Raw genomic sequence first — 26,374 nt, 5'->3', positions numbered from 1 at the left:
TTGTTGTTACTTGAAGCAGCTACTCAAAAAATCAGCACAGTAGGGAACGTTAACTGTCTTTGACTAACTCATAATTTTCCTTCTGTGAATGGAGATTGATTGTTAAGATAGGGCCTGCCTACTTGTGACTAATGGGGGTTCATAAAACTCTAGAAAACATTCTTCCATTGTGATTTGATTTCTAGGTCCACCCAGTTAAAAACCTTTTTAACTTAACATCAGATTTTGCTGCTGGAAAGGATTGCAGAGCTAATATAATCCCAATTCTTCTTTTTATAGGAAGCCAAAGCTCAGGGAGAATGAATGGTTTTCCAAATACCTATTTCTTTTAGAGCAGTGTTCATGATAAATTGAGTTCTATGTTCTACCTGGTGATGGCAATAATTCTTCTACAGTTTCTGTCTGCCTACTTCATTTTTTTTCTTCTTTATTCATATGGCTTCTTTGTAGACTTTTAGACTCTAGAAAAAGAAGGGCAGACAGCCCTCTGGTGACTTTGAGGGAGGCGAATTCTGGTCAATTCTGGCATGTTGGGAGCCAGAGAGATGGGGTAGGAGGGTGTTGTTTCCTTAAGCCTTGAGGATCATAGCAATAGAGAGAATTCTGGTGGATGATAGTAGGATGTTTCTGTATGTACGGATCATTCAGGAATATGGGCTTTTGAAACTTTAGTCATCCCTTGCATACATGTGAAACCTTCAATATTCCATATGAAAATCAATTATTAACCTCAAAATTTAACTTCAAATTTTGAAAAGCAGTGTATTATTTGCCAGATAGAAAGAAGCAGGCATTTAAGCTATGAGCTAATGTACAAGGTCAGACAATTAAGTTTACGAACTCATCCTAGAAAAATTGCTACATACCTCATTGCTGAATATCACTACGGTCACCTTCAAAGTACTCCCCTTGGGAAGCTATGCACCAATGCCAGCGCCTAGTCCACCCTTCAAAACAAGTTTGGAACTCTTTCTAGAATGGCCATAAGAGCTGTCGTCCTATTGCCCTTTATATCCTAAATGTCATCAAAATGTCTTCCTTTCAATATTTCCTTTCTCTTCAGGTAAAGAAAGAAGTCATTGAGGGCCAGGTCAAGTGAGTAGGGAGGGTGTTTCAATACAGTTATTTGTTGACTAGCTAAAAACTCCCTCACAGACAGTGCCCTGTGAACTGGTGCACTGTCGTGATGTAATAGCAATAAACTGTTGGCGAAAAGTTCAGGTTGTCTAACTTTTGCATGCAGCCTTTTCAGCATTTCCAAATAGTAAACTTGGTTCACTGTCCAGTTGGTACAAATTCAAAATGAATAATCCCTCTGATATAAAAAATGTTTAGCAACAAGTTCGCAAACTTAATTGTCAGACCTTGTACATTTGGAGTTAAACGAGTGCTTTATTTTATTACTCAAAGACATAAGTGGCCAGCAACAGGATGAAAGGTGATTTCACTTGGGTATTGTGCCAGTAGGGGACTAGGGCTTAGCGGGTGAGTTGGAAGAAGGGGAAAGGAGTTTTAATGGATGATTGCTCTAGGATGCAGAGCACCAGCAGTAATAGGTATATTGTATTTCCTCTCTGTGATCCTTCCTGAGGATCTGCTTTTTCTCTGTCCCAAGTATCCAACACCCTTCTCATCTCCTTTAAGTGTCCATAAGTCATCACTTCAGAAACTTCCTGGCTTACCCTCTTTTGAAATGTCCTGTGCTTAGAATGATCAAAGTGAAGTGGGCACAATTAATAATTATGCTAGTATAGGTATAGACTGAGACTTATGGTCACTATTCACATTTGTGTCAAAAAACCTCACCTCTTTTTTCTCACTACCCAGATTGCTCTAGGGAAGAAAGCCAATAAACAAAATTGAAGTAATTTTCAGTATTGTATAAATTCTGGGTGTTGGCAAAAGGGAAATTTACCTTTTAACAGAAGAACAACCTATTTGTCCAACAACTGTAGTTGTTGGAGTATTTGGCATGTGCTCACCTGGTCACCTGCTATCTGCCCATGTACTATTCTGAGTAGCTATGTCCATGTGATGTGGTCCCTTACTTCTGAATACTGACAGCTTCTGGTTTAAGCCATTTACCCTGAAGTAAAGGTACACATCTCAGATCATCACCAGCCTCTCTTTATTCATCTCATCGCCTACTTGTACTTCCTTCCCTTTCACTATCTGAATCCCTGTCCTTTCAAAAATTGTACTCTCATTTTTTGTCTTCTTTTTCTCTTCTGGGAGGTAGTTTGATATACCACAAAAACTCTGGAAATCATGGTCTGGGTTAGAGTAATACTTAAACTTTCTGTGCCTTGATTTTGTTATCTATTGAAAGATGGAGCTATTAGGGGACACAGGAACACCCCTATAACTGTAAGATTCTATGCTACTTGTCATTTTCTTTTCCTCCCCTTTCTTTGTCAGATTATCCTTTTATCCCTTTATTGCTTATGAATGCCTCTTTCTCCCCCACAACTTATTTTGAAAATTTTCAAACTAACCGAAGTTGTTAAGAATAACATAATGAACATTCATATCCTTTACCTATGTTCACCAGTTGTTAACCTTTTCTGCCACATTTGCTTTTTGCTATATATATTACTTTCCTATTGGTGCTGTAATGAATTCAGACTTAGTGGCTTCAAACATCACAAGTTTATTATCTCACAGTTCCAGAACTCAGAAGTCCAAAATGAATCTTCCAGGGCTAAAATCAAGGTAGCAGCAAGACTGTCTTCTTTCTGGAGGCTTTAGGGGAAAATCCATTCCTTGCCTTTTCCAGCCTTCAGAGGCCACCTGCATTTCGTGTATCACTTCGACCTCTGTTTCCATGGTTATATCTTCTCTGACTGTGCTTCCTGCCTACTTCTTATAAGGGTCCTTGTGATTACACTGGACACACGTGGATAATCCAGGTAATCTTCCCATCTTAAGATCCTTCACATCAGAAGGAATGATGTATGTCAGTTTGTCACATCATTGATGATGATGATATCTTTGATCATTTTATTGAAATGATACCTGCCATATTTCTCCATTGTGGAGGTATCTTTGCAAATAAAGAACTTCTCATTTAATTTACCATGATTTGAAAATTTGAAATACATTTTTATTAAATTAGTTGCATATAAGTTTCCTTTTTATATATAAGATGCAAATAAGCTAGATTCTTCGTTTAAAAATATGAAGTCCTCTTTGATTTATGTATTTCCTGTGGTTGTTTTCTTTCTTTTCCAGTGATTTAATAGAAAATAATTTTTCTCTGCTTAGGACTTTTCACTGTGAAATGGGTTTGCATACTGAAATATTTACAGATGAAATAAAATGATGTCTGGAATTTTCTTCAAAATAATCCATTGGTGGTTGTAGGAGCATAACTGAAGCAGGATTGGCCAAATGTTGATTATTGTTGAAGTTGGTTGATGGGTACACAGGGTTCATCATACTACTGTTCTCTATTTTTTATGTTTGAAATTCCTTATTAAGGAGCATTTGAGATCTTGCTCCCCAGCATATATTATCAATTTGGCTCAAACTGTTATAAAATTTCAAAAAAAAATGTAAAAAAAACCTGAAAATGAATAGACACAAGAAATTTTGAGAATTATGGAGATATTAGATATTCAAGACCTTGTGAAATGCTGGACCATGTGTGCTTCATTCAGCAAATACTGTTTGAATGCCTGCTCTGTGCCAGGCACTTGATAGGAACTGAAGGCACTGTCCTCAAATAATGCCACAAAGAGTGAAAGACACAAATAAACCATTTCAAGACCATGGGATGGCTATAATAGAAGTATACATAAGGTATAGTGATATACCAAAGACAAAGCTGATTTAATGGCAGTCATCAGGTAAATCTTTACAGAAGAAATGACACATAAACTAAATACTTCTCTATGGGATAGCTTTTTGCAACTTTGTATATATCTTCTGTAATGAATGTATCTAGATTTTTGTCTTTTCTGGGGTCAGTTTTGGTATTTAATATTACCTCATAAAAGTCATCCATATCATCCATGTTTTCAGAATTATTTGTAGAGTTTGGCAAATTTTATATCGATTTTTAATTTTTGTTTGTTTATATCTTGTGATTTTTTTTCCCCCCACGCTCCAACTGAGCCAACCTGGGAGGCAGCTCAGCTCAAGGTGCCGTGTTCAATCTTAGTTGCAGGGGGAGGAGCCCACCATCCCTTGTGGGACTCGAAGAGTTGAATCAGCACCCTTGTGGTTGAGAGCCCACTGGCCTATGTGGGAATCGAACCGGCAGCCTTTGGAGTTAGGAGCTCGGAGCTCCAACCACCTGAGCCACTGGGCCAGCCCTCTTGTGATTTTTTTAAAACAATGCTTCCCTCTGTTTCTGAGATTATTTCCCCATTAATATTTTCATTGCTGTGTAGTATTCCATGAGCTGAATTACCAATTTTTAAATCCATCTTGTTGGTAGACACGTAGGTTGTTTTCAGTTTGGGGCTCTTTTGTCCCATTTTCTGATTGTTTATGTCAGGAGGGTATGACTGGTATCAGTTATTCTATCATGGCAGAGAATACATCCATTTAATGTACTGCTGAATTTTATTTGGTAATGTTTTATTTCAAATTTGTTAAATAATGTTTATAATGAGGTTGGTTATGGCAGTGGTTCTCATTTTTGAGTGATACTACAGGCCTGACCCTATTCTTCCTTTGTAGGGGTTAGAAATATAACGTGGGGAGGTTGTTTGTAACAATGACTAGGAGTCACATTTGGCATTTAGTGGATGAGAGCACAGTGCTAACTATCTTGCAATACAATTGTCTGAATTTTCTCCCCTCACTTTTTTTGGGGGGCCAGGGGCTTTCTTTGTCCAATTTTGGTTAAAGGCTCTATCAGCCTCCTAAAATGAGTTGAGAAGTTCTGTATCTTTTTTGGTACTCTAGAATAATTTAAATATAAGGAACTAACTCATCTTGAAGGTTTGGTATACCTCATGGTTAAAAGCAACTATGCTTGTTGTCTTTTAGACCTTTGACTCTATGGTTCTTCTGTACAGTTAGTTTGGGTAACTTACATTTTTCTAGCAAAAGCACCCATTTCATTTACATTTTAAAGTCTTTTTGATGTAAAGTTTTAATAGTGTGCACATACGATTTTTTTTTAAATCTCCTTACATCTCCTTTTTTACTTCTGATATGATTTTTGTTTTATTTCTTGAACAGATTTGGCAGGTCTTTATCTAATTTTTTAATTTTAATTCCTGTTTTATGTTTTTTAAATGTTTACTTTGTTCTCTTTGCTAACTTCTGGATTTAAATGCCTCAGTAATATATATCTTTCACTTTGTTTTTGGTATATGGCACTGGCCCACCATTGCTCTTGCTCTTATACTTACTTAGGGCTTGCACTTAGTTTCTCCAGGGGCTCTTTTGGGAAGAATGGCTCGTAACTACTGCATAGGCTTCTCTTGTACCTCTATTGGGCTGCAGGTTTTAGTTCTCTAGTTTGGGAGTTTTTCTGATCACAAGATACATGAGTACAAAGTTTAACATTTAGATAAAGGCTACCTTAGTCACCAACTCCAATTCAAGACCACTCCACAGAGATTGCTGCTATTTATGATCTGTATCAGTCTTAGAAATGTGAACCACAGTGTGTGCGTGTGCGTGTGTGTGTCTGTGTGTGTCTGTGCGTGTGTGTGTGTGTGTGTGTGTTGATAACAAATGGTATTTTACTGTGTTTATTATTCTTAACTTGCTCTTCTCATTCAGTAGTATATTTTGGAGATCTTTCCGTGTCTACAATATAGAAATTTTAAATAACTGCATAGTATCCCATGGTATGTGTATACCATAGTTTATTTAGCCATTTGCCTATCAATGATATTTAGACATTTCCAGGAATTTATTTTTTTGAGTCCTATAAGCAGTGCTGCTGTAAGACATTGTTGTACATTCTTGTGTGCCTCAGTGAATATTACTTTCTAAAAATGGAATTAAATGGGAGATAGAGATGTATGTTTTTATAGATTTTGCCCATTTGTCCTTTGGAACATGTTAACCAATATACATTCTTTTCAGCAGCACCAGTTTTCCGTATCTTTAGTCTACTTTTATTACTATTTTTGCCAAACTGGTATATGAACCAAAGGAACTCATTTTCTATCTCGTTTCTACCTTCCTAAAATTCTTAAAAATTCCTAATCCACTATTGGCATCTTTCTGTGCTATATGAATATTCTTCTATGTGTATCTTTCATTTTTCTGTATGTATCTTTGCTATCATCTTAATATAATTTTAGAAGAAAGGAGAGGTGAGCACATGCCTTTAACCCACTATTCTGAACTGTCACAAATGCTGGAGTTTTCGCCGTGAGTACTAACTTGCTTTTGCGTGCCAGCCTCTACATTCCCACAATTTAAATTTGTGTATCAACATAAATCTCTCTGTGTCATGGATCTTTGGGGCCAACGATTAAATGCTTGAAACAACAAATGTAAATGTAAACTCTGAATGCTAAGATTCTACTATACTTTGTGCAGAACAGTATTTTAAAAATTTAACCTTTACTGAATCATTTTTAGGGAATCCATTACATTAATAAAAATGTAACAGTAATCAGTTTTGAAATTTTCATTTTTAGGTATTAGAATATTTAAATGATCTGAAACAATATTGGAAAAGAGGATATGGGTATGCTATTAATAGTCGATCCAGCTGCGGCCTGTTTCAGGATATCTTCCAGCACTTGGACAAAGCAGTTGAACAGAAAAAAAGGTAAACACTTAAAAATTTTTTGATATGTATTCTGAGTGCCCAATTAAGCTTCTGGAAAATGTTTTATAATGGGTGGTTTTAAAAATTAGATTTTGCTTATGTATTTAAAAATAGTTTAATATAATAATTATACTAACAAAAGAATTAGATGACATATTTGTTATAAAGCATATAAACCCTCCAGTCAACCCAAGAACTAGAACATTACCAATAATTTACATTTTTTATTTATGAATATTCTTCTATGTACATATCTTTCCAATTTCCTGCTTCCCCTTGCCTCCTGTACTCCCTGTGCTCTATAGCTACTCTTCTGATTTGGTGGATATCATTCCTTTGCCTCTTTAAAAATAGTTTTTATTATGAATGTATGTGTGCCCAAACAATATGTTTAGTTTTGCTTAGAGTCATATGCTTATTGTCTTCTGGCACTTTTCTTCCCTCTCCTCAACATTAATATTTATAATATTGATCGTGTTGTATAGTCTGTGGTTTATTCATTGTTATTACAGTATAATATTTAAAAAGTGCGATAGTCAGTGAAAAAACACCACAATTTATACCATTTTCTCTTGTCAGTGGGCATTTGCGTAGTTTCTATTTTTTGCTATTACAAACAATGTAGTTATACATGGCTCCTGGTAGGAATTGCAAAATGTTTTTATTTTAAATGAGCGTTTCTCATCATGAAGCCTTTGTTGACGTTGATAATTTTCAAGGTTTTTAAAAAACTTTATAATTTGAACCTTTGATATAGTCTAAACCCCATTTTATTTGACTCATGCTTCCATGAAAGCTTATACATTTGCAGTTGGAGACAAAACTCATGCTGTAAAGATTGAGAAACACTGAAGATGGTGTATCTGATTGTGCATCTGATTAAGTTTTATATACATACATATATAGAGAAAGAGAGGAACTTTTCTGTGTGTCGATATGACTCTGGTTTATGAAATTTTCTTGGGTTTGATGGGAGTTTAGGTAAGAAAACCAGATTTTTTAGTTTCTGCTACCACTTTTGTGGGTGGGGGGAATAGTCAAGGCAAGTTCCGTCTTTGAGATAGGCATCAACTTCTTTTCTACTTAGTTTTATGAATGGTTTAAAAACCCTTAGGCTTTATGAGATAGCAGAGCTTTACTATTTGTTCATTGTTTGTCCTATTGTTGAATGACAATTTAAAATTGTATCAGAAAGATTCTTAAATAACTTTTGCTATTACAATTTTATACCAGAGTTAAAGCTTAAATAAGAAGTTTATCGTTGGTGTTTTAAAATAAGTATTTGTGTACAGTGAAAACTACAAAACATTACAGAAAGAAATTAAAGATGACCCAAATAAATGCAGAGCTGTGGTATCTTTATGGATTGGAAGACTTTGATCATCTGTGACTAAGTGCAGTCTCTATCACAATCCCAGTAGATCTCTGTGTAGAAATTGAGAAGTTTATTCTAAAATTTACACAGAAATGTGAAAGATCTAGAAGAGCTAAAGCAATTTTGAAAAAAAAAGAACAAAAGGACTTGTAAATACCTGACTTCAAAACTTCTTATAAAACTGTAGCCACAGGCAATTTCATCAATGGAATAGAATAAAGTCAAGAAATAAACTCAGATATATATGGTCAGTTTTGACAAAGATGCCAACGGTAATGCATTGGAGAAAAGGATAATATTTTTTAACAAATATTGCTGGAACAATCAGATATTTGTATGGTAGAAAATGACACATAAATCCTTACTTTACACTATACACAAAAATGGATCATAGATTTAAATGTAAAATTGAAAAACTTCTAGAAGAAATTATAGGACCAACAACCTAAATATAAGAGCTAAAACAATGAAACTTTTAAAAGGAAACATAGGAGTAAATCTTCATGATCGTGGATTAGGCAAAGATTTCTTAAATACAACAAAAGCATGAGCCATAAAAAAAATTGATAAAATGGACTTTGTCAAAATGAAAAACCTTTGAGCTTCGAAAGGCACTAGTTGGAAAACGAGAAAACAAACAGTAGACTTGGAGAAAATATTTGTAAGACATAGATAGATATAATTAAGGATTTGAATCCAGAGTATACAGAGAAGTTACATCTCACTAATAAGGAGACAATCCATTTTTTTAAAAGGACAAAAGATTTGAACAGACACTTCACTAAAGAAGATATATGGGTAGGAGTTAAGCACATGAAAGATGCTCAACATCATTAGATATTAAAACTACAGTGAAATTCCACTAACATACCCCCTAAACTGTCTGTGAAATAATAGAAAAAATATATACTGGTCTCTGCCCCAGATTCCTGACATGGGCCTCCTAAAATGCTTGTCATTTTCTTGGTGATAGTGTTTTTTTTTCCTAATGCGGCAACTAGGTGGGCTCCTAAATGGCTCCATGATGAAGGCTGGTCCCTGGAAAGACTAACTCATGTTTAGAAGCTTGGAACCTTCAGCCCTGCCCCCCATCCTCTTGAGAAAGAAGGGCTGGAAATGGAGTTAATGACCAATTATGTGTACGTGATGAAGCCACTGCAAAAATCCAAAAAAGTATGGGGTTCAGGGAGCTTCTGAGCTGTTGAGAGAGTGATGTGCTTGGAGAGGGCATGGAAACTCTTGCCCCTTCCCATGTACCTTGCCCTGTGTTTCTGTCTCATCTGGATGTTTGTCTGTATCCTTTATCATATTTTTTTTTTTTAATAAGAAACTGGAAAATGTGTTTTCCTGAGTTCTGTGAGTTGCTCTAGCAAATTAATTCAACTGAGGCGGGGGTTGTGGGAACACCGATTTGTAGCCAACGTGGACAAAAGTTGTGGGTAACCTGGGGACCTACTACTTGAAATTGACACCTGACGTAGAGGGTAGTCTTGTAGTAATGAGCCCTTAACCTGAAGGATTTTACTCTATCTCCAAGTAAATAGTGTCAGAATTGAGTTAAATTGTAGGTGGTGTCACAGAGAATTGCTTGGTGTGGGAAAAAACCCAGACATTTGGTAACCAGAAGTGTTGTGAGTGTGGAAGAGTGTGAGAGGAAAGGAGAAACACAGGAGGAAAAAGACTGGCTATTTTTCTTATTCACTGGCTAAAATTTTAAAAAGTATTGTCCTAAGTGTTGACGAGATTTGGAGAAACTGGGAACCTCATACATTTCTGGAGGGAATTTGTACAGCTACTTTGGTAAAATTTGGCAGCTCATTAGAAAGTTAAATATATATATCTACTCTATATGATTTAGCAAATCCAGTATTAAGTACCCGAAAGAAGTGAAAATATGTCTATACAAACTTCTGTGTGAATGTTTACAACAGTATTATTCATAGTGGCTAAAAACTGTAAACAGTTCATATGTCCATCAACTGATAAATGCATATATACAATGTGGTTTTCCATATGATAGAATACTACTCAGCAATAAAAAAGAATGAACTACTGATAGATGGCAACAAAATGAATGACTTCAAAAAGATACTAACTAAAAGAAGCCAGTTTGATAAGATTATATATTAAATGATTCTGTTTATTACACATTTCTAGAAAAGGTAAAACTTGACAGATGATAGTAGGTCAGTGGTTGCCTGTTTCTGCACATAGGAACAGAAATTGACTACAAATGCATCCAAGGGAGTTTTTTAAGATTATAGAAGTGTTCCCAAGCTGGATTGTGAAGACTGCATACACAGTTGTTACATTTACTAAAATTCATCTAACTTAACAATTAAAACATGTGAATTTTATGGTAATTAACAATATACACCAATAAAACTTTTAAATCAGTATGAGTATTTAATAAAAGGAAAAGTAGGGGAGAAAAGAATGAAATAATTTTTTGTTAAAAGTGGAAATAATTTTTAAAGAATTTACTAATTCAAAAAAAGTTATCTTTCCTTAGAGATTTTTACATGATACCAAAATGGTTATGACATGTAATTGTTAAAAATGTGTTTTTAAATTATTAGTTCACTTCCCTGCCTTAATAAAATATATTGGAAAATAATTGAATTTTTTTTGGTTTAATTAGGGCTCTTCCAGTCCCAAAGAGCAATTACTTTTTTAAAAAAAATCGATGTTATTTTTTAGAACACTTTTAGGTTCACAGAAAAACTGAGTGGAAAGTAAAGAGATTTCAAGTAGCCCCCACTTCCCCCCCCCCGACATATGCACAGCCTTCCTCACTATCAGAATCCCATACCAGAATTATTTTTCTTCAGTTTTATTGAGAAAATAGTTCATATACAATGTAATTCACCCATTTAAAGTATACAATTCAATAGCTTTCAGTATATTCACAGAATTGTGCAGCCATCTCCTCTGTTTAACTTTAGAATATTTTCATTACCTCACAAAGAAACCCCATGCCCAGTAGCAGTCCCTCCCCATTTGCCCTAGCCCCCTTATCACTAGGCAACAACTGATCTACTTTCTTTCTCTATGGATTTACCTTTTCTGGACATTTCATTTAAGTGGAGTCATGTACGTTCTTTGTGACTGGCTTCTTTGACATAACATAATGTTTTCATGGTTCATCCATGTTGTAGCATGTATCACTACTTCATTCTTTTTTTTTTTTTCTTAAAAAAATACGGAATGCTTCACGAATTTGCGTGTCATCCTTGCGCAGGGGCCATGCTAATCTTCTCTGTATCATTTCAATTTTAGTGTATGTGCTGCCGAAGCGAGCACTGCTTCATTCTTTTTTTATGGCTGAACAATGTTCCATCGTATGAATGAATGTGCCATATTTTGTTTATCCATTCATTAGTTGATGGGTATTTGGGTTATGTCCACTTTTTGACTGTTGTAATGCTGCTGTGAACATTTGTGCACAGATTTTTGAGTGGATATGCTTTCATTTTGCTTGGGTATGTGCTTAGAAATGGAATTTCTATAGAGTTGTTAATTTTAACTGTTATCAGAGATTGCTAAGGAATATTAAAACTGTAGATGTGTAGTCTATCCCTGACATGCACTGCTTCCTGGATGTGATCTGAATATAAAACATTCCAAGTTGAGGTGAGCCTGTTTATAGTAATCTAGAACATCTCCTGGGAGATTTTGTTTTGTTTTTATCTTAAAATTAAATTTCAATTTTTGGTTTATTTTCTTATAATTTGCTTATCCTACCCACAAGTGAAGTCCAGAGGGGAAAGTGCAACTAACTGAGTACCCCATTATGTTAGGTAGTACCTGATAACTGATTGTGTTGTTATATACTTAGAAGCTAATGGTAGGCTAATTTTCACGCGTGTTTTGTGGAGTCAGATACAGTAGTGTAGAGGCAATGTGATATAGTTGGCAGATTCTTAGATTTAGTTTGAGTCTTGGTTCTGCTTTACTGATGCTGCAGATTCCTCACTTCGAAAAAGGGACTATCTCGCCTGACTCCTGGGTTGTTGTGATAATCAAGTGAGGTGAATCTATTAAAGCACTTAGTATAATGCGATAAACAAATATGGTATTGTATATGAGAGTTCTTTGGGTAAAGCATGTCCTCAATGTCTTTTGTCAGACTTACTCTCTTCAAATTTGCACAGTCTTGAGCTCATTTATTAAACTAATTTCCTTTTCATCGGCAAGATGGAGAAAATCTTTATTCCTTTTAGATGATTACTCTTTTATTGTGAATTGAAAAGAAGTCATTCAACAGTGTTTTAAATACCTACTATGATATATGTCAGGCAGTATTTTAGGAGCTGGACACAGTGATAAGTGAGACAAAGTCATTATAGTTTGTGACTTACAATCTAGAGAAAACAGAAATGCATATAAAGGTCATGGTGTAGTTCTTTATGTAAGATTGTGAAACAGTGTAAAAAGTTAAAGGACAGAGAGTTTGACCTTATAAGACAGGAAATCATTTTGGCCACAGCCTCCTTTTCTGAGGGAGGAGAGTCAGCAGTGATTGTGAAGAAACTGTCAGGTCCTTTTCAGGGACTGGTCATCTCTATGTTAAAAGACTGATTAGGGTTTCAAAAAAATACCTGTTTAACTGAATCAAGATTAAATTTTCTTAAATAAGCAAAGGGAAGGAAGTATATTTAGAGACTTATATCAGGTTTCTCTCAAAAACAGATTGATACCAATTTTATGAGCAGTGCCAAAATTCAGAGTACGTCTAAAGAAAACCAACATGTGCTCAGCACAGAGAGAATAATAGGGTTTTTTAAAAAAATAAACTTTATTTTTTAGAGTGGTGTTAGGTTCACAGCAAAATTGGATGGAAATTACAGAGAGTTCCACATACCACTCCCTTCTTCACATACGCAGCCTGCCCCACCATTAGTATCACACACTAGTATGGTAGAATAATATTTTAATAGAGTACTTTATCTTTGTATTTTTTCAGATCTATTCTGTCAAAATGTTAACCTCTTTTCTTCACTCTTAAAATATTTTTTTTGGATTTGGATTTAGAGTTTATAAGTATGTTTATATGTGTGTATATACATCAGCAATATTTTGTCGTTAATGTTTTCTGTGGAAATCTCTTTCACTTGATTCCAAAGTTCCCAGGCTACTTTTTGCCTTCTGCATCTTTTGCCTTCTGCATCTCTCCTCTACCCCACGTTGAGATTGTACAAATATACAGGTTATCTTTTTATTAGCATTAAATTTAATTAACGTTTAATCAGATATTCCCCAATGTTTCTGAATAGTTTTCAACATAATTTTAATAGCATGATTTTACTTCACAGAAAAATTAAAGATTTCAAATAATATTGACAACTATCAAGATCTCTGTTAACCATAACCAGCGCTCCAAATTCAAGGTCCTTGACTTCCACTAGGATCTTGATTTTGATTTTCCCTCTTGTGCTATCACTAAAATGATGGGTTAAAGTGAAAACCATTAAGTTTGCTATTTAACCAACTATTGCTATTTAAGCAGCTGTGATTAGAAAAGTAGATTGAATTTATTAAAGAAATGAGATATATGTGGATTTTATTCTTCTTTACTCTCCCATTATTTCTGTTACATAATTTCATCTTTTTAGATTGGGGAATTTATAAGTCATTTCTCAAAGACTTTTCAAAGTAAGGTTTCTGTCATGGACTGTAATTGGTCCTCATGAGATATTCCATTTTGTCAGGGATACTCTCAGACACCAAAATTAATTGCTGTGAATATTTGTTACTGTCATTAATTAATTCTCATTGAGTTTTTTCTACCTTTTCACTGACTCTCAAATCTGTGATATAGTCATATTTCATTGAGCAACGGTAAGGCTTTTTAAGGTTGTGTAGTTCCATATTTTAACATAAGATGGCAGCATTGAAATAAATGAGTAAAATAGCTATTTTGGTCAATTAGCCCATTGTAATGGGAGAGCTGTGTCTTTTCCAGTTCTTAGAAATGTATGCAGATTCTAACAGGTCCTCAGAACCTGTTCTTGCTTGTCGTTTTGATAACTTTCTGAAGTCAGTGTTCCATGGAGTTTAACTCAGTGTACCAGGAGTCTCTTTTGGTGCCAGTTACTGAAAGATGCTGGCTATATAAGGTAAAAATTAATATAACTAGCCTGGCTGTGCTCTGAATTCAGATTCAAATGTCCAGCTGCCTTCTGGAAAGGCACTTTCTGACGCTCAGTGCCTAAGAACAAGGCTGGGATGCATTTGGTCCTCAATATGTATTTGAAAGAATATCCACAATCCCTTTTCTCCTGTGGTCCCTATTTTAGTGCCGTCATCACCCCCCCCCACCCCCCCCACCCCCGGGATCCAGGTCGCAAAGCTCTGCATCGTTCTTGACTGTCTGTCTCATTTTCTACATCTACTCACCTTGTGGTGGTATTTTTTTCTTTTTTGTTTGTTGTTTTGCGTCTAGTTTTATATCAGTTCCTTCCATTTTTCTTCACACTGTTTTTACTGCCTTAATTCACACTGTCTTCTCTCTCCTAGATTTTAGCAGCTGCTTCCTAAGTGCTTTCCTGATTTCAGTGTCCCATTCCACTCCAAAACAGCTTATTATGTAGGCAATAGAAGGTGTACAGAAGAGAATGCAGTTAAATTATTGTCTCAAAGACCTCATGTCCTAGTTTGGAGGATATTTGTACAACTGCACTAAAACGAAGTGCTGAAGGAAAACTGATTTGAACTGTGAGATTTGGTAAAGGCTTTAGGGAAGGGAGGAGTCTCTGAGACTGTTTACTGAAGACTTTTACTAACCTCAGCATTCATTCCTTAATACTTGTTTGCTTGTTTGTTTTTAAATAGCTTTACTGAAGTATATTTGATGTAAAGTAAATGGCACATATTTAAAGTGTACAATTTAATGAGTTTTTGTGTGTGTGTATAACCAGGAAATCATCACCACAGTTAAGGTAATGAAACATCCATCACATGCAAAAATTTCTTTGTGAGTCTTTCTAATTTACTTCCTACCCCCCATTCCACCCAGGCCAACCTCCGATCTGCGTTCTATCACTATAGATTAATTTGTGTTTTCTAGAATTTTATGTAATGGAACCATATAATGTGTACATTTTTTGGTACGGCTTCTTTCACTCAGCATAATGGGTATGAGGTTTAACCATGTTGTTCTGGGTATCAGTGGTTCATTCCTTTTTAAGGCTGAGCAGTTCCTTAGATGGACACACCACAATTTGTTTATTCATTCTCCCTATGATGGATATTTAGGTCGTTTCCAGTTTGAAGAGATTACAAATAAGCTGCTGTGAACATTTCTGGTCTTTATGTGAACATATGCTTTCATTTCTCTTGGATAATACCTAGAGATGGAATAGCTGAGTCATATCAGTGGATGTTTAACTTTTTAAGAAACTTCCAAATTCTTCCCACCAGTGTGTAAGAGTTCCAATTATTCTACATCATAGCCAACACTTGGTATGGTACGTAGGTCTTTTCATTTTAGCCATTATGATGGGTGTTTTTTGTACCTCATTGTGGTTTTAGTTTGTATTTCCCTAAAAACTAGTGATATTGAGCATTTTTTCCTGTGCTTTTTATCATCCATATGTTTACTTTGGTGACATGCCTGTTCAAATCTTTTGACAATTTTTAATTGGGTTGTTTATCATCTTATTGTTGGTAAGAGTTCTTTTTATATGTTCTAGGTACAAGTCCTTTCTGCGATTTATGCTTTACAGATATATTCTCCTTTTTGTTTTTGTAATAATGTCTTCTATGGGCTGATTTTACCCCACTATTAAGGCAATTCCTTCTGAGCATCTATTTGGTACCCTATGTATTTTGAGGTTTTCCTAGTCTAGCTTGTGGGAACATACTGGCCCTGTTTTAGCTTTGGGAATTTTTTTTAACTGTTTCTTTTCAATGTTTTTTCCCCTCTGGCTATGGCTAGCTTTCTCACATGCATGTGCTTGTTATCACTAGCTGAAAACTTGAGAGGAGATCCCTCTTCTCTATACCTTATCCTGTGAATTCCAGCCAGTGGGAGCCACCCCCACCCCCAAATTCTCAATCCAATCTCATTTATTCAGGAAGATTGCCATGCTTTGTTTGGGTCCCTTTCCCTGTGCTGCATCCTGGAAACTCTAGGCAGGAAGCTCTGGCAGTTGTTGGGGTTCACCACATTTGCCTTCTCTGCTCTTACTCTATTGTTGAATGTCTGAACATTTCTGTTTCATATATTTTGTATGGCTTTGTAGTAGTTTAAGGCAAGAAGGTAAATCCGGTCCCTGTTATTTCATCTTGGATGGAAGCAGAAGTTATTTCTATGTATTTTTGCTTGAGAAAAAACTTTATGCTTGAGTCATTTTAGTTCCACATTTCTGTTAAGCTGTCAAATAGATGCTTCTCAAAATACCTCGTTAGACCTGATGTTTCAATCAGATGTATTATTTTTTTCCTGGTAATTTTCTTCCCAAAGCATCACATATCTCTTTCAGTTCATGTTGCTTATTTGTACATTTATGTAAGTATGGGGATTATGTGGATCATGTTTAAAAACACTTTACTTAACATTGGTTGAGTGTGAAACATGAATTAAGAGCTTAGAAAGATTTAAGTACATTTAGGGGGAGAGCATGCAATTATTAGTCATTTTTCTGGTTGAGCATTTTGAATGACTTGAAGTATTTTTTGGGGGTGTTTTATTTACTGTGAACTCACACAGTCACCACCCCTTATTTAACAACATAATTTTAGACATCAAATTAAATTTACTTTTTATGATGATTGAATAAAATCTCCTTACCAACTTATATAAGTAAAAGAGGGATGTAATTTGGAGAATGGCATTTTTATTTTGCGACATAACATTAGGTAATTCATTTGTCTTTTCCGTATTGCTAAATGAGAGGGTTTGACCAGATCTCAACCCTAAAGCATTGATTGCTTCTGTGTATTTCCATATATACGTTCATATGTATTACTCATTTGTTTTCTTGTATTTATATGCTTATATTTATTTTTATACTTTGCATTTTCTAGGTTTTTGTTTTTAAAGCTAAAATGTACCTCTTTTAAAGTGGTTTTGTCACTTCTCAGAAAATGTGACATAACAAGTTTAATGCGTTTTTTATCAGAGGGAGAGAGCAGAGTTAAAGATGTCTTATTCCGTGCCTTTCTTGTTCTTTGGGAGACTATTCTGTTAAGAATTATAAAGAAAGAATAATCATTACAAGTAGGGGATATAAGTTAATTTGAGAAATGTGACCAGTAGAAATCTGTGTTTGTTGATGGATCAGAATATGGAGTCAGAATACAGAAGAAACAGAAAGATTTAAAAAAATAGGGAAAAAGACAAAATGAGACAATAAAGAAAAAAGTAAAAAAAGGAAGTCCAAAGCAAATTATAGACTGTCTGCTTCTTAATTTGATGTTAAGTATGTAAATATAAAATGTAAATTTAATTCATCTGTTGACGTTTTAAATATAAGACATTAGAATAAAATTATTAGACGTCTCTGGAGTACACATGATGTAGGAGATATAAACCAAGGTGGGACAGAATTGTTGGTGTACTATTCCTCAGGATGTCAGATTGTAATATAATATATAGCACAAGGATTCTTGGGGTGTAGAGAGTCTGACTTCCCAAAACTGTATTCAGCTTTTTATTGTTACGTCCATTTCTCTGGGATGAAGTCCCATTCCTTTAGTCAGATTCTCAAATGGTTTTCTGTCCTCCAAAGTTAAAAACTACAGGTGCAGTGGGTATTGAATATGCTTCTTTACTGATTGCCTTGGCAGCGTCCTTTAAAAAATATTTACATCTTCCTGCCAAAAGACTATATTCTTTTGTTAAAGATAAAAACATAGTCCTTTCTGTTACAGCATCCTGAACCTCACAACTCACAACTCTGTTGAATGTTCATGACAAAGAAAGACACATGGGACCATAGATAGAATGGAATGTAGCAACCTTTTTGCTCTCAGCAATCTTATGAAAAAATTACATGCAGTGGCCTTATATTAGGTATAGAGTAAAGTAAATGACCTTTTTACACATTCTTTCCCCTTTTGTCCTCTCATACATTATTTTCTTTCTTGTTCTCAGCAATTTTAGGATTGTAGCAAAATAGACAGTATAGAGAATTCCCATAAACTACCTGCCTCCCCTCCTTTACTATTGACATTTCACACCACAGTGGTACATTTGTTATAATTGATAACCCCACATCGAAGTATCATTATCACCAAAGTTCATAGTTTACATTAGGGTTCACTATTGGCGGTGTACATTCCCTGGGTTTGAACAAATGCATTATGACGTGTATCCGCTGTTGTAGTATCATACAGAATAGTTTCACTGCCCTAAAAATCCTCTGTTCTTTGCCTATTAATTCTTCCCTCCCCAACAACCCCAGGTAGCCACTGGTCTTTTTATAGTCTTTATAAAAATTTTACCTTTTCCAGAATGTCATATAGTTGAAATCATACACTATGTAGCCTTTTCAGATTGGCTTTTTTCACTTAGTAATATGCATTTAAGTTTCCCCCATGTCTTTTCATGGCTTGATAGCTCATTTCTTTTTAGCACTGAAGAATATTTCATTGTCCGGATGTACTACCATTATTTACCCATTTAACTACTAAAGGACATCTTCTTGGTCCACTTCTAAGTTTTGACAGTTTTGAAAAAGATGCTATAAACATCCATGTTCAGGTTTTTGTGTGGTCGTAAGTTTTTAATTCCTTTGCGTAAATACCAAGGGGTGCAATTGCTGCATTGTGTGGTAAGAGTATGTTTAGTTTTCTAAGAAACTGCCTAACTGACTTCCACAGTGGCTGTATCATTTTGCATTCCCACCGCAGCGACTGAATGAAATCTTGTTGTCAGCAATTGGTGCTGTCAATATTCTGGATGTTGGCCATTCTAATAGGTATATAGTAGTATATCGTTGGTTTAATTTGCAGTTCCCTAATGACACGATGTTGAGCACATTTTCATATGCTTACTTGCCACCAGTTATCTTCTTTGGTGAGCTGTCCAGGTCTTTTGCCCATTTTTTAAATTGGGTTGTTTGTTTATGATTGTTGAGTCTCAGGGGTTCTTTGTATATTTTAGATAACAGTCCTTTATCAAATGTGTCTTTTGCAAATATTTTCTCACAGTGTGTGACTTGTCTTCTCATTCTCTTGGCATTGACTTTTGTAGAGCAGAGTTTTTGATTTGAATGAAGTCCAGCTTATCAGTTATTTTTTTCTTGGATTGTGCCTTCAGTGTTGTACCTGAAAAGTCATTGCCATACCCAAGGTCATCTAGGTTTTCTCCTTTGTTATCTTCTAGGAGTTTTATTGTATTGAGTTTTACATTTACGTCTATGATTTTTCTTTTGAGTTAATTTTTGTGAAGGGTGTAAGGTCTGTGTCTATATTCATTTTTTTGCACGTGGATGTCCAGTGTTCCTGCACCATTTGTGAAAAGACTGTCTTTGCTCCATTGTATTGTCATTGATCCTTTGTCAAAAATCAGTTGACTGTATTTATGGGCATCTATTTCGGGCTTTTTATTCTGTTCCATTGAACTATTTGTCTATTCTTTACACCAGTACCACACTGTCTTGATTACTGTAGCTTCTGTAATAGAGATTGATCTGTATAAGAAAACAATATTCATGGCATTTATTTAAAAATTGCACTTTCCCATCCTATTGGAAATTGCCTAGAATTCTAAAATAAAAAGGTTTTTTGTTTTTTTTTTTAATTTAGATGTGTCAACTGAAGAGTTGCTTTTTTGATATTGATATGGCTTCCTGTGTAAATCTAACATATAAACTTACTTGATTTCCCGTAAAACTCCCAAAAAACATTTCTAAACACAATTTTCTTTAACTTCTCAAAAATAGCTGATTTTAACGTGGCTGACAGTAAGGCAGTTAAAAGGAAAATAAACGGAGTTTATTGCTTTTATATAAACCTAAGGAACCTTCAGATTTAAAACTTAAATTTGGGTCACAACCTGGATTTGATTTCTTCTGTAGCTTGGATGTAATTATTGGGACTTTGAACTCTTATTATTTGTACATAGACTTGTTGGTCTCTTCCCTTCTCCCAGAACACTTTATTTTTTATGTATGTTTATTTGTCTTATCTCTATTTTTGTATTTTCTATTTATTTAATTGACTTTTGAATCCAAGTATGTAAGGCTGTCCACACCACTGTCTATCCTATGCTGTCCGATGCAATAGAACAGCCACTAGCCACGTGTGGTCATTCAGCACTTGAAAATGGCGCTGTTCTAAATTGAGATGTGCTATAAGTGTAAGGTACACACAGCATTTTGAAGACTGGTAGAAAAAAAGAATGTCAAATAGATAGTAATTTTATGTTAATGTTGAAACTGGAATATTTTGTATTATATATTTCTTATATCTTGTCCCCAGTTTATTGGAGTTCTTCAGTGAGGAAAAGAGTAGAAAGTTACAGACCATTAAGTCTTTCAGTGAGGAACTAGGGGTATTGCTGCTTTCTTCCTGACACCTTGTATGTCCTGGTAGATCTCACAGAGAGCAATAAGGGAGCATTGATTTTAGGGTAGTTCCTGGCTTTAAAGTTACTACCTCATGGCTAGAGGACTTAAACTGTAAATCAGTATTTTTACTGCTTGTTTTTCTTTAACTTGTATCACTATTAATTTCCATTATATTTCCTTTATGGCAGTGATATTAGCTTTGATTTGCGTATATTTAAATGTATAATGGGGCCAGGCAAATAACAAATGAATGAATCCATCCTATGTTAGACATCGTGAAGAGACATATGTTCTGTGCAACAGTTATATGTCCTTTCTGGAGGGTAGCCCGCATTCCTGTTTAGCTGATTGTTGCCTTATGGGAATGTATGTTGCCAGATCTTTCAGTTTTTCAAGAGAAACCAAGTCTGGATTATTAAGAATCTGAAATCCCCCAATTTTGAAATACTGACACATAATGCAAAATTGAAAAATATCTGTACAGGTCAAACCAAATGTAGGTGTGGCCTGAATGGTACTGCTTTGTAACTGCAGACCTAAGGGGATGCTTCTTGGAAATAAATGGAGGTTTTAGATACTTTAGATGACCTAATTAATGTATATCAGTTGAGAGGCTTACAGTCACCTGTTGATGAATAGTTTTTAAATTTCACACCTTTTAGAGAATAGGAATCTCGAAATAGTGAATAATTGTGAAATAGTATGTTACACTTTCTGTTTTTTTGTTTTGTTTTGTTTTGAGTATGTGTGTCTAGTATAATTGTATTTTCTATAGGGATGTTTTTCTACCCCTTATTCTCTTACTTTTCTGTTGCTCATTTTAATGTGAATTTGTTTTTCAGAATTTAGAAGAAGGCTCATGTCAGATTGCTTTACTAACTCACAAAGCTCGTGTGTGTGTGTGTGTGTGTGTGTGTGTGTGTGTGTGTGTTGTGTACTGTTCAGAAATATGGTAGGTTGCTTTCTGAGATTTCCTGGTTTTAGTACCCTCCTCCCACTTTTATCTGGACCTACTCTTTCCTTTATCTCTGCTGTCCTTCTCCTGCTTAGTCTTGACCCCACTCTCAGCAGTTTCTCCTTAGCGTGGACTCGGTCCTGGCATAGAGCCTTGGATGGCTTTTTAGAGAGTTCACAGGGGCTAGATTTCTTCAGCTCCAGAAGAGGACTAGTGATTATCCTCCCTGGCACTCACCAAATACTAGTATGGGCTAAACCTTTCCCAATTTCAGCTGCTAAGTCGCTCCATCTGTTTTTATGTGGAAAGTGAGGAAGGTTCGAAAACTGCTATAAATGCTGCTCCCTCCTCCCAGAAAATCCAGAGGCACTAAATTTGTAAACTAACGTGTGGGGTCATGGCAAGAAGTCAGATGGTTACTTGTGTTTTGAATAGGTTTACAAATTACATTTAAGAACAATAGTCGTATTCTTTCTATAAAAGTTGGGAAAAGGCTAAGCAGTCATTCGCTGCTATTTATTTTTAAAAAGGCTTTACCAGAAAAAAATCATAGAAAGCTTGAGAAAAAAAAAAAAAGAAAAGCAAGATGACTTAGCTCATGGTGTTGAAAACTGTTGTGTTTCCAACCACAGATGCAGACACAGTATAGCAGCTAGAACAGGTTGTACCTCTATCCTTTTGTGATTCTATTTAGGTTTGGTGTCAAAGTCAGGCCTTTGTAAGACATTGAAGGATTCATGAATTACTATTTACTTTTCTGGTTTGGTTTTAACTGAATAATTAACTGACTGTTGCTCATCTTTATTCCCTCGACATAGATAAAATAACATTTGAAGTTCAGAAGCGCTCCATGATGGAGTGATCAATGTTCACTCAGGGCCAGTTTGCTCAATTTCATTCACAGAATGGCAGGACAGTTTTGAAATACATATCTGCTTCAAGTTCCTTAATCTACAAGTGAAGACTCTACTCTCTCTCTAAACTTGAAGAATAAAGTGTATGCACACTGTTTTAGATGGATCTGCAATACTACAATGATCTGAATTTTGGAACTTAACTTTTAGTATAAAAAGTTCAGTTCTCCACCACACAGAATTTCAGCCATATTGTTATGTATAAAAAGATGAGAACGTTGTACACTCCTTCTAAGTATAGACATTATGTTCTGTGACATGAATATATGTACATTTTTTTTCTTGTTTAAGGTCTCAGCCGGTTTCCTCTCCAGTCATCCTGCAGTTTGGTCATGCAGAGACCCTTCTTCCACTGCTTTCTCTCATGGGCTACTTCAAAGACAAGGAGCCTCTAACAGCCTACAATTACAAGGAACAAATAAATCGGAAGTTCCGAAGTGGTCTCATTGTACCCTATGCCTCAAACCTGGTGTTTGTGCTTTACCATTGTAAAAATGCTCAGACTCCTAAAGAAGAATTCCAAGTGCAGATGTTACTGAATGAAAAGGTGTTACCGTTGGCTCACTCACAAGACACTGTTGCTTTGTATGAGGATCTGAAGAACCACTACAAGGACATCCTTCAGAGTTGTCATACCAGTCAAGAATGTAAATTACCAAAGGTGAACAACACATCCGACGAGCTATGAATAACTGGAGAACATTTTAGTTTCATTAGGAATCTATAGGGAGTGATTACATACTTTGAATAAGTAGGCAATCCCTGGTTACAAAAAGCTTTCACATTGCTTGGGTATTTCTGTCTTTTCACAGAAAAATATTGGGTTTCTTTTTGAGTCTGGACATGGATGTGTAAGATGATTCTTCTCAGGAGCTGCTCTTTTAAGGGGGAAAATGTATTCAAAGAAATAGCTGGCACTGCTAATGTTTACAGAAATTATATTCTTCCTATTTATACAAGAAACTCACACTGAGAATATGTCTTCAAAATGGTACTTGAAAGTACTGGAGTAACAAAATATGTCATTTGGATGATCCATAAATTGATTGAACTAAGTCTAGGAACTTTACCAGTTGTGCTGCAATTCTCTCTTTTTCATCTGGCAGCACAGTTCTAATGTTGTCTTAATGCGAAATATTGTGATACATTGGGAGTACCACTTTGGAAGAAAGCTGACATCTCTCTTTTTGAGAGTTTGAAACAATATTAAAAACAGTCTGATTTCAAAGGACACTTTCACTGAAGGAAGACAAAAAGTATAAGAAAATAAATATTTTTGTTAATGGTATTTATGAAGAATTTGAATACTTTTCCAGTAATTCCTTTTAACCACCTACTAAGTCCTACAAGGCCATTCTTTAATTATTATCATACCTGTTTTACATGTAACAATGGAAGGACAAAGAGGACCATTAGCAACAAGTCAGATGGATGGAATCAAAGTTTCTTAAATTCATTGCTTAACAAGTCTTAACATTTTGCTTCTATTTTTATATTTTGCTATTATGTGAAACACCTTTTGGTTGCTTAATTTCTTTCATTCTTTCTTTCTTTTTTTTTTTTAAATAAAGACTTCGTCCTGGCTGGCTTAGTTTCATAGATACGAACCCATTTCAAAGAAATAGTTCTGAGTTCTGTCAAATGCCATGAAAGTGTTTTACTATAATAATAAACAGAATTCTTGTGACTTTGCTAACCTGCTCTTCGTGTTGATGTACAATTAGTGATCGATGGTAAAAAATGGGGATTTCAAGCAGCTTTGACTAAATCAGGCAATCAAAGGCAATTTATTTCTATAGAAATTTCCTCTAATAAATTTTAACTTAAAGAAAAATGGAAATCCATTTTATTAAAAATCTTAAGTAAGAAATACCACAACTATATATTGAAATTATAAAAGAAAATGCATAGATCATCGATCTTTAAACGAATGATGTTCATAAAAGATAGATAATTAGCTGGTAAATACTGTTGATTCATCAATTATTCCTGCAAAAAGGTCTGATGTTTTTTAAAAATTTTGCAAATAGGCCAACAAGAGAACAATATAATGAACATTCATGCCCATTGTCCTGTTTTATCAAAATTAACATTAAAACATTTGGTTTTGATCCAAATAAGAACACTTGAGGACTTTCATATGCCTCCCTGATACTCACTGCCTGGAGGTAAACCGCCAACATAAAATTCAGTAGTCACCATTTCATTGCATGCTTGACTCTGGAAACTTGTAGTACTGTTGTAGGAGTTTTAAAATAGTCTATAAAGACATACTCTGCATATCATTCTTGAATTAGTGATTTATTTTAGCTGCTGTATTTGTTTTTCAAGACTCCTTGATCCTGATGTGTCACAAATTAATGTCATCAATTCATCAATACCTGTTGAGTACTTTTCATGTACAAAAACTAGATTCTGTGTGTGGGCATATAATACTGAATGAACCTAGTTCTTTTTTCAAGGAGAGTCTCTTTAAAAAAACCCTTAAAACAAATTTACTTGGTGTCTTGACACATTAAGTAATTTTTGATTCATAAACTTTATAGACTATGAAAGTTTTATAGGAATTGTTTAATTTCATTGTTAAATAGAACCATGTTGTCATCTTTGTAGTCATTGGTATGTAAAATATTTCAGGATGGAGTATAATTGTGGTCCATTTTTGCTAATGTTACAGAGGTTGTGATATTATTCTGGTGCTATTATTCTCATTTCAGTAACGCCTGAAACTGAAGAATGTCATGATAAAAACTAAGTATCTTATCTAGGGTAGGACCTTAATGTTCAGCCTAAAATGTTGAACATCAAAAAATAAACTTTAGGGGTGGACGGTCAGCTCAGTTGGTTACAGCATGGTGCTAATAACACCAAGGTTGCTGGTTCGGTCCCCACATGGGCCATTGTGAGCTGCACTCTCCTTAAAAAAATAAAAAATGAAAATAATAATCTTTGGATATCAAGGGTTCATTCATAAAAGGTGACCAAATTATTCACTTAAGCCAAAATGTAATCACTATTGGTTCTGACAGTTTGGTCAATTAGTAAATAGCCTATGACATTAGTAATTTTTCTGTCTGATCCAAAACTTAATGCATAGACTCCATTTTACTTACGGTTTTTTATAGTCATCATTTTGAAGTTTCTGCTCTCCAAGACATAATCATTCACTTGATACTGTTTTCATATATAATCTTGGTCTTAATTTTCATACTGAAAGCAAAACTTGTAAAGAAAAAAGAGCTTTGTTTTTTCCAGACATAATCAACTTTCATATCTTTATTTGAGTGCTTTGCTTTTGTAAACTGCAAAACGGATGCAGGCCCTTAAACATTTGGGAGTTACATACAACCAAATCAAAATACGTAAGTGTAAATTTTTGGAATATTATTTCTCTGGTATTTCATGTGTTTCCTTAATGATACTTGGAATTTGGACTGTCTGCCAAATGTAAGCTGGAAATAAATATTTGCATTACCATATCATTTGCCTATACCTAACTCTTCTGAACTTAGTTCACAGATCCCTCAGTTCTCTCCTAACCATTCTTTATCCATTCCTTAAACATTTCCTTCCACTCACCTGGCAGCTCAATTCACTTTTAAGCACCTACACATTCATGTATTAAGCTATTTTTTAAGTGTGTGTGTGTGAGAGAGAGAGTATGTTTGAGAAAATTTCACAGCAAGAAAAAAGGTGTCATATTCTTCCAACTAAAAGATTTGTAGTTTGAGCTTCATGCCTGCCAACTTAGGAGGAGGTTAACTTTTGAAAGTTTCATTACTGAAGTAATATATTTTAAGATAGAAGGATTCTTAATTTTAATATTTCTAAAACTAATTTATAATTCATTATCTTCCATGTACT

General features: G+C 34.9%; 1 protein-coding gene and 1 non-coding gene across 2 annotated transcripts in view; one reads left to right on the top strand and one right to left on the bottom strand.

Annotated features, from left to right (window-relative positions):
- Positions 1–25,989, top strand: part of MINPP1 (multiple inositol-polyphosphate phosphatase 1) — a 34,757-nt gene extending 8,768 nt beyond the window's left edge. Inside the window, exons 4-5 of the mRNA XM_019738757.3 lie at positions 6,615–6,748; positions 22,802–25,989. Of these exons, the coding sequence (XP_019594316.3) occupies positions 6,615–6,748; positions 22,802–23,198 (531 nt within the window). The 3' untranslated portion in view covers positions 23,199–25,989. The remainder of the gene's footprint in view (positions 1–6,614; positions 6,749–22,801) is intronic.
- On the bottom strand, positions 11,320–11,426 carry LOC141573005 (U6 spliceosomal RNA). Its single transcript, XR_012498590.2, has one exon. It is a non-coding gene; the product is annotated as a U6 spliceosomal RNA (small nuclear RNA).
- Positions 25,990–26,374: the final 385 nt, after the last annotated feature.

This window comes from Rhinolophus sinicus, chromosome 15 (assembly GCF_057876585.1).
Source record: "Rhinolophus sinicus isolate RSI-liver-muscle chromosome 15, RSI-T2T, whole genome shotgun sequence".
Classification (NCBI taxonomy): Eukaryota; Metazoa; Chordata; class Mammalia; order Chiroptera; family Rhinolophidae; genus Rhinolophus; species Rhinolophus sinicus.
This window is presented reverse-complemented; position numbering and strand designations above follow the sequence as displayed.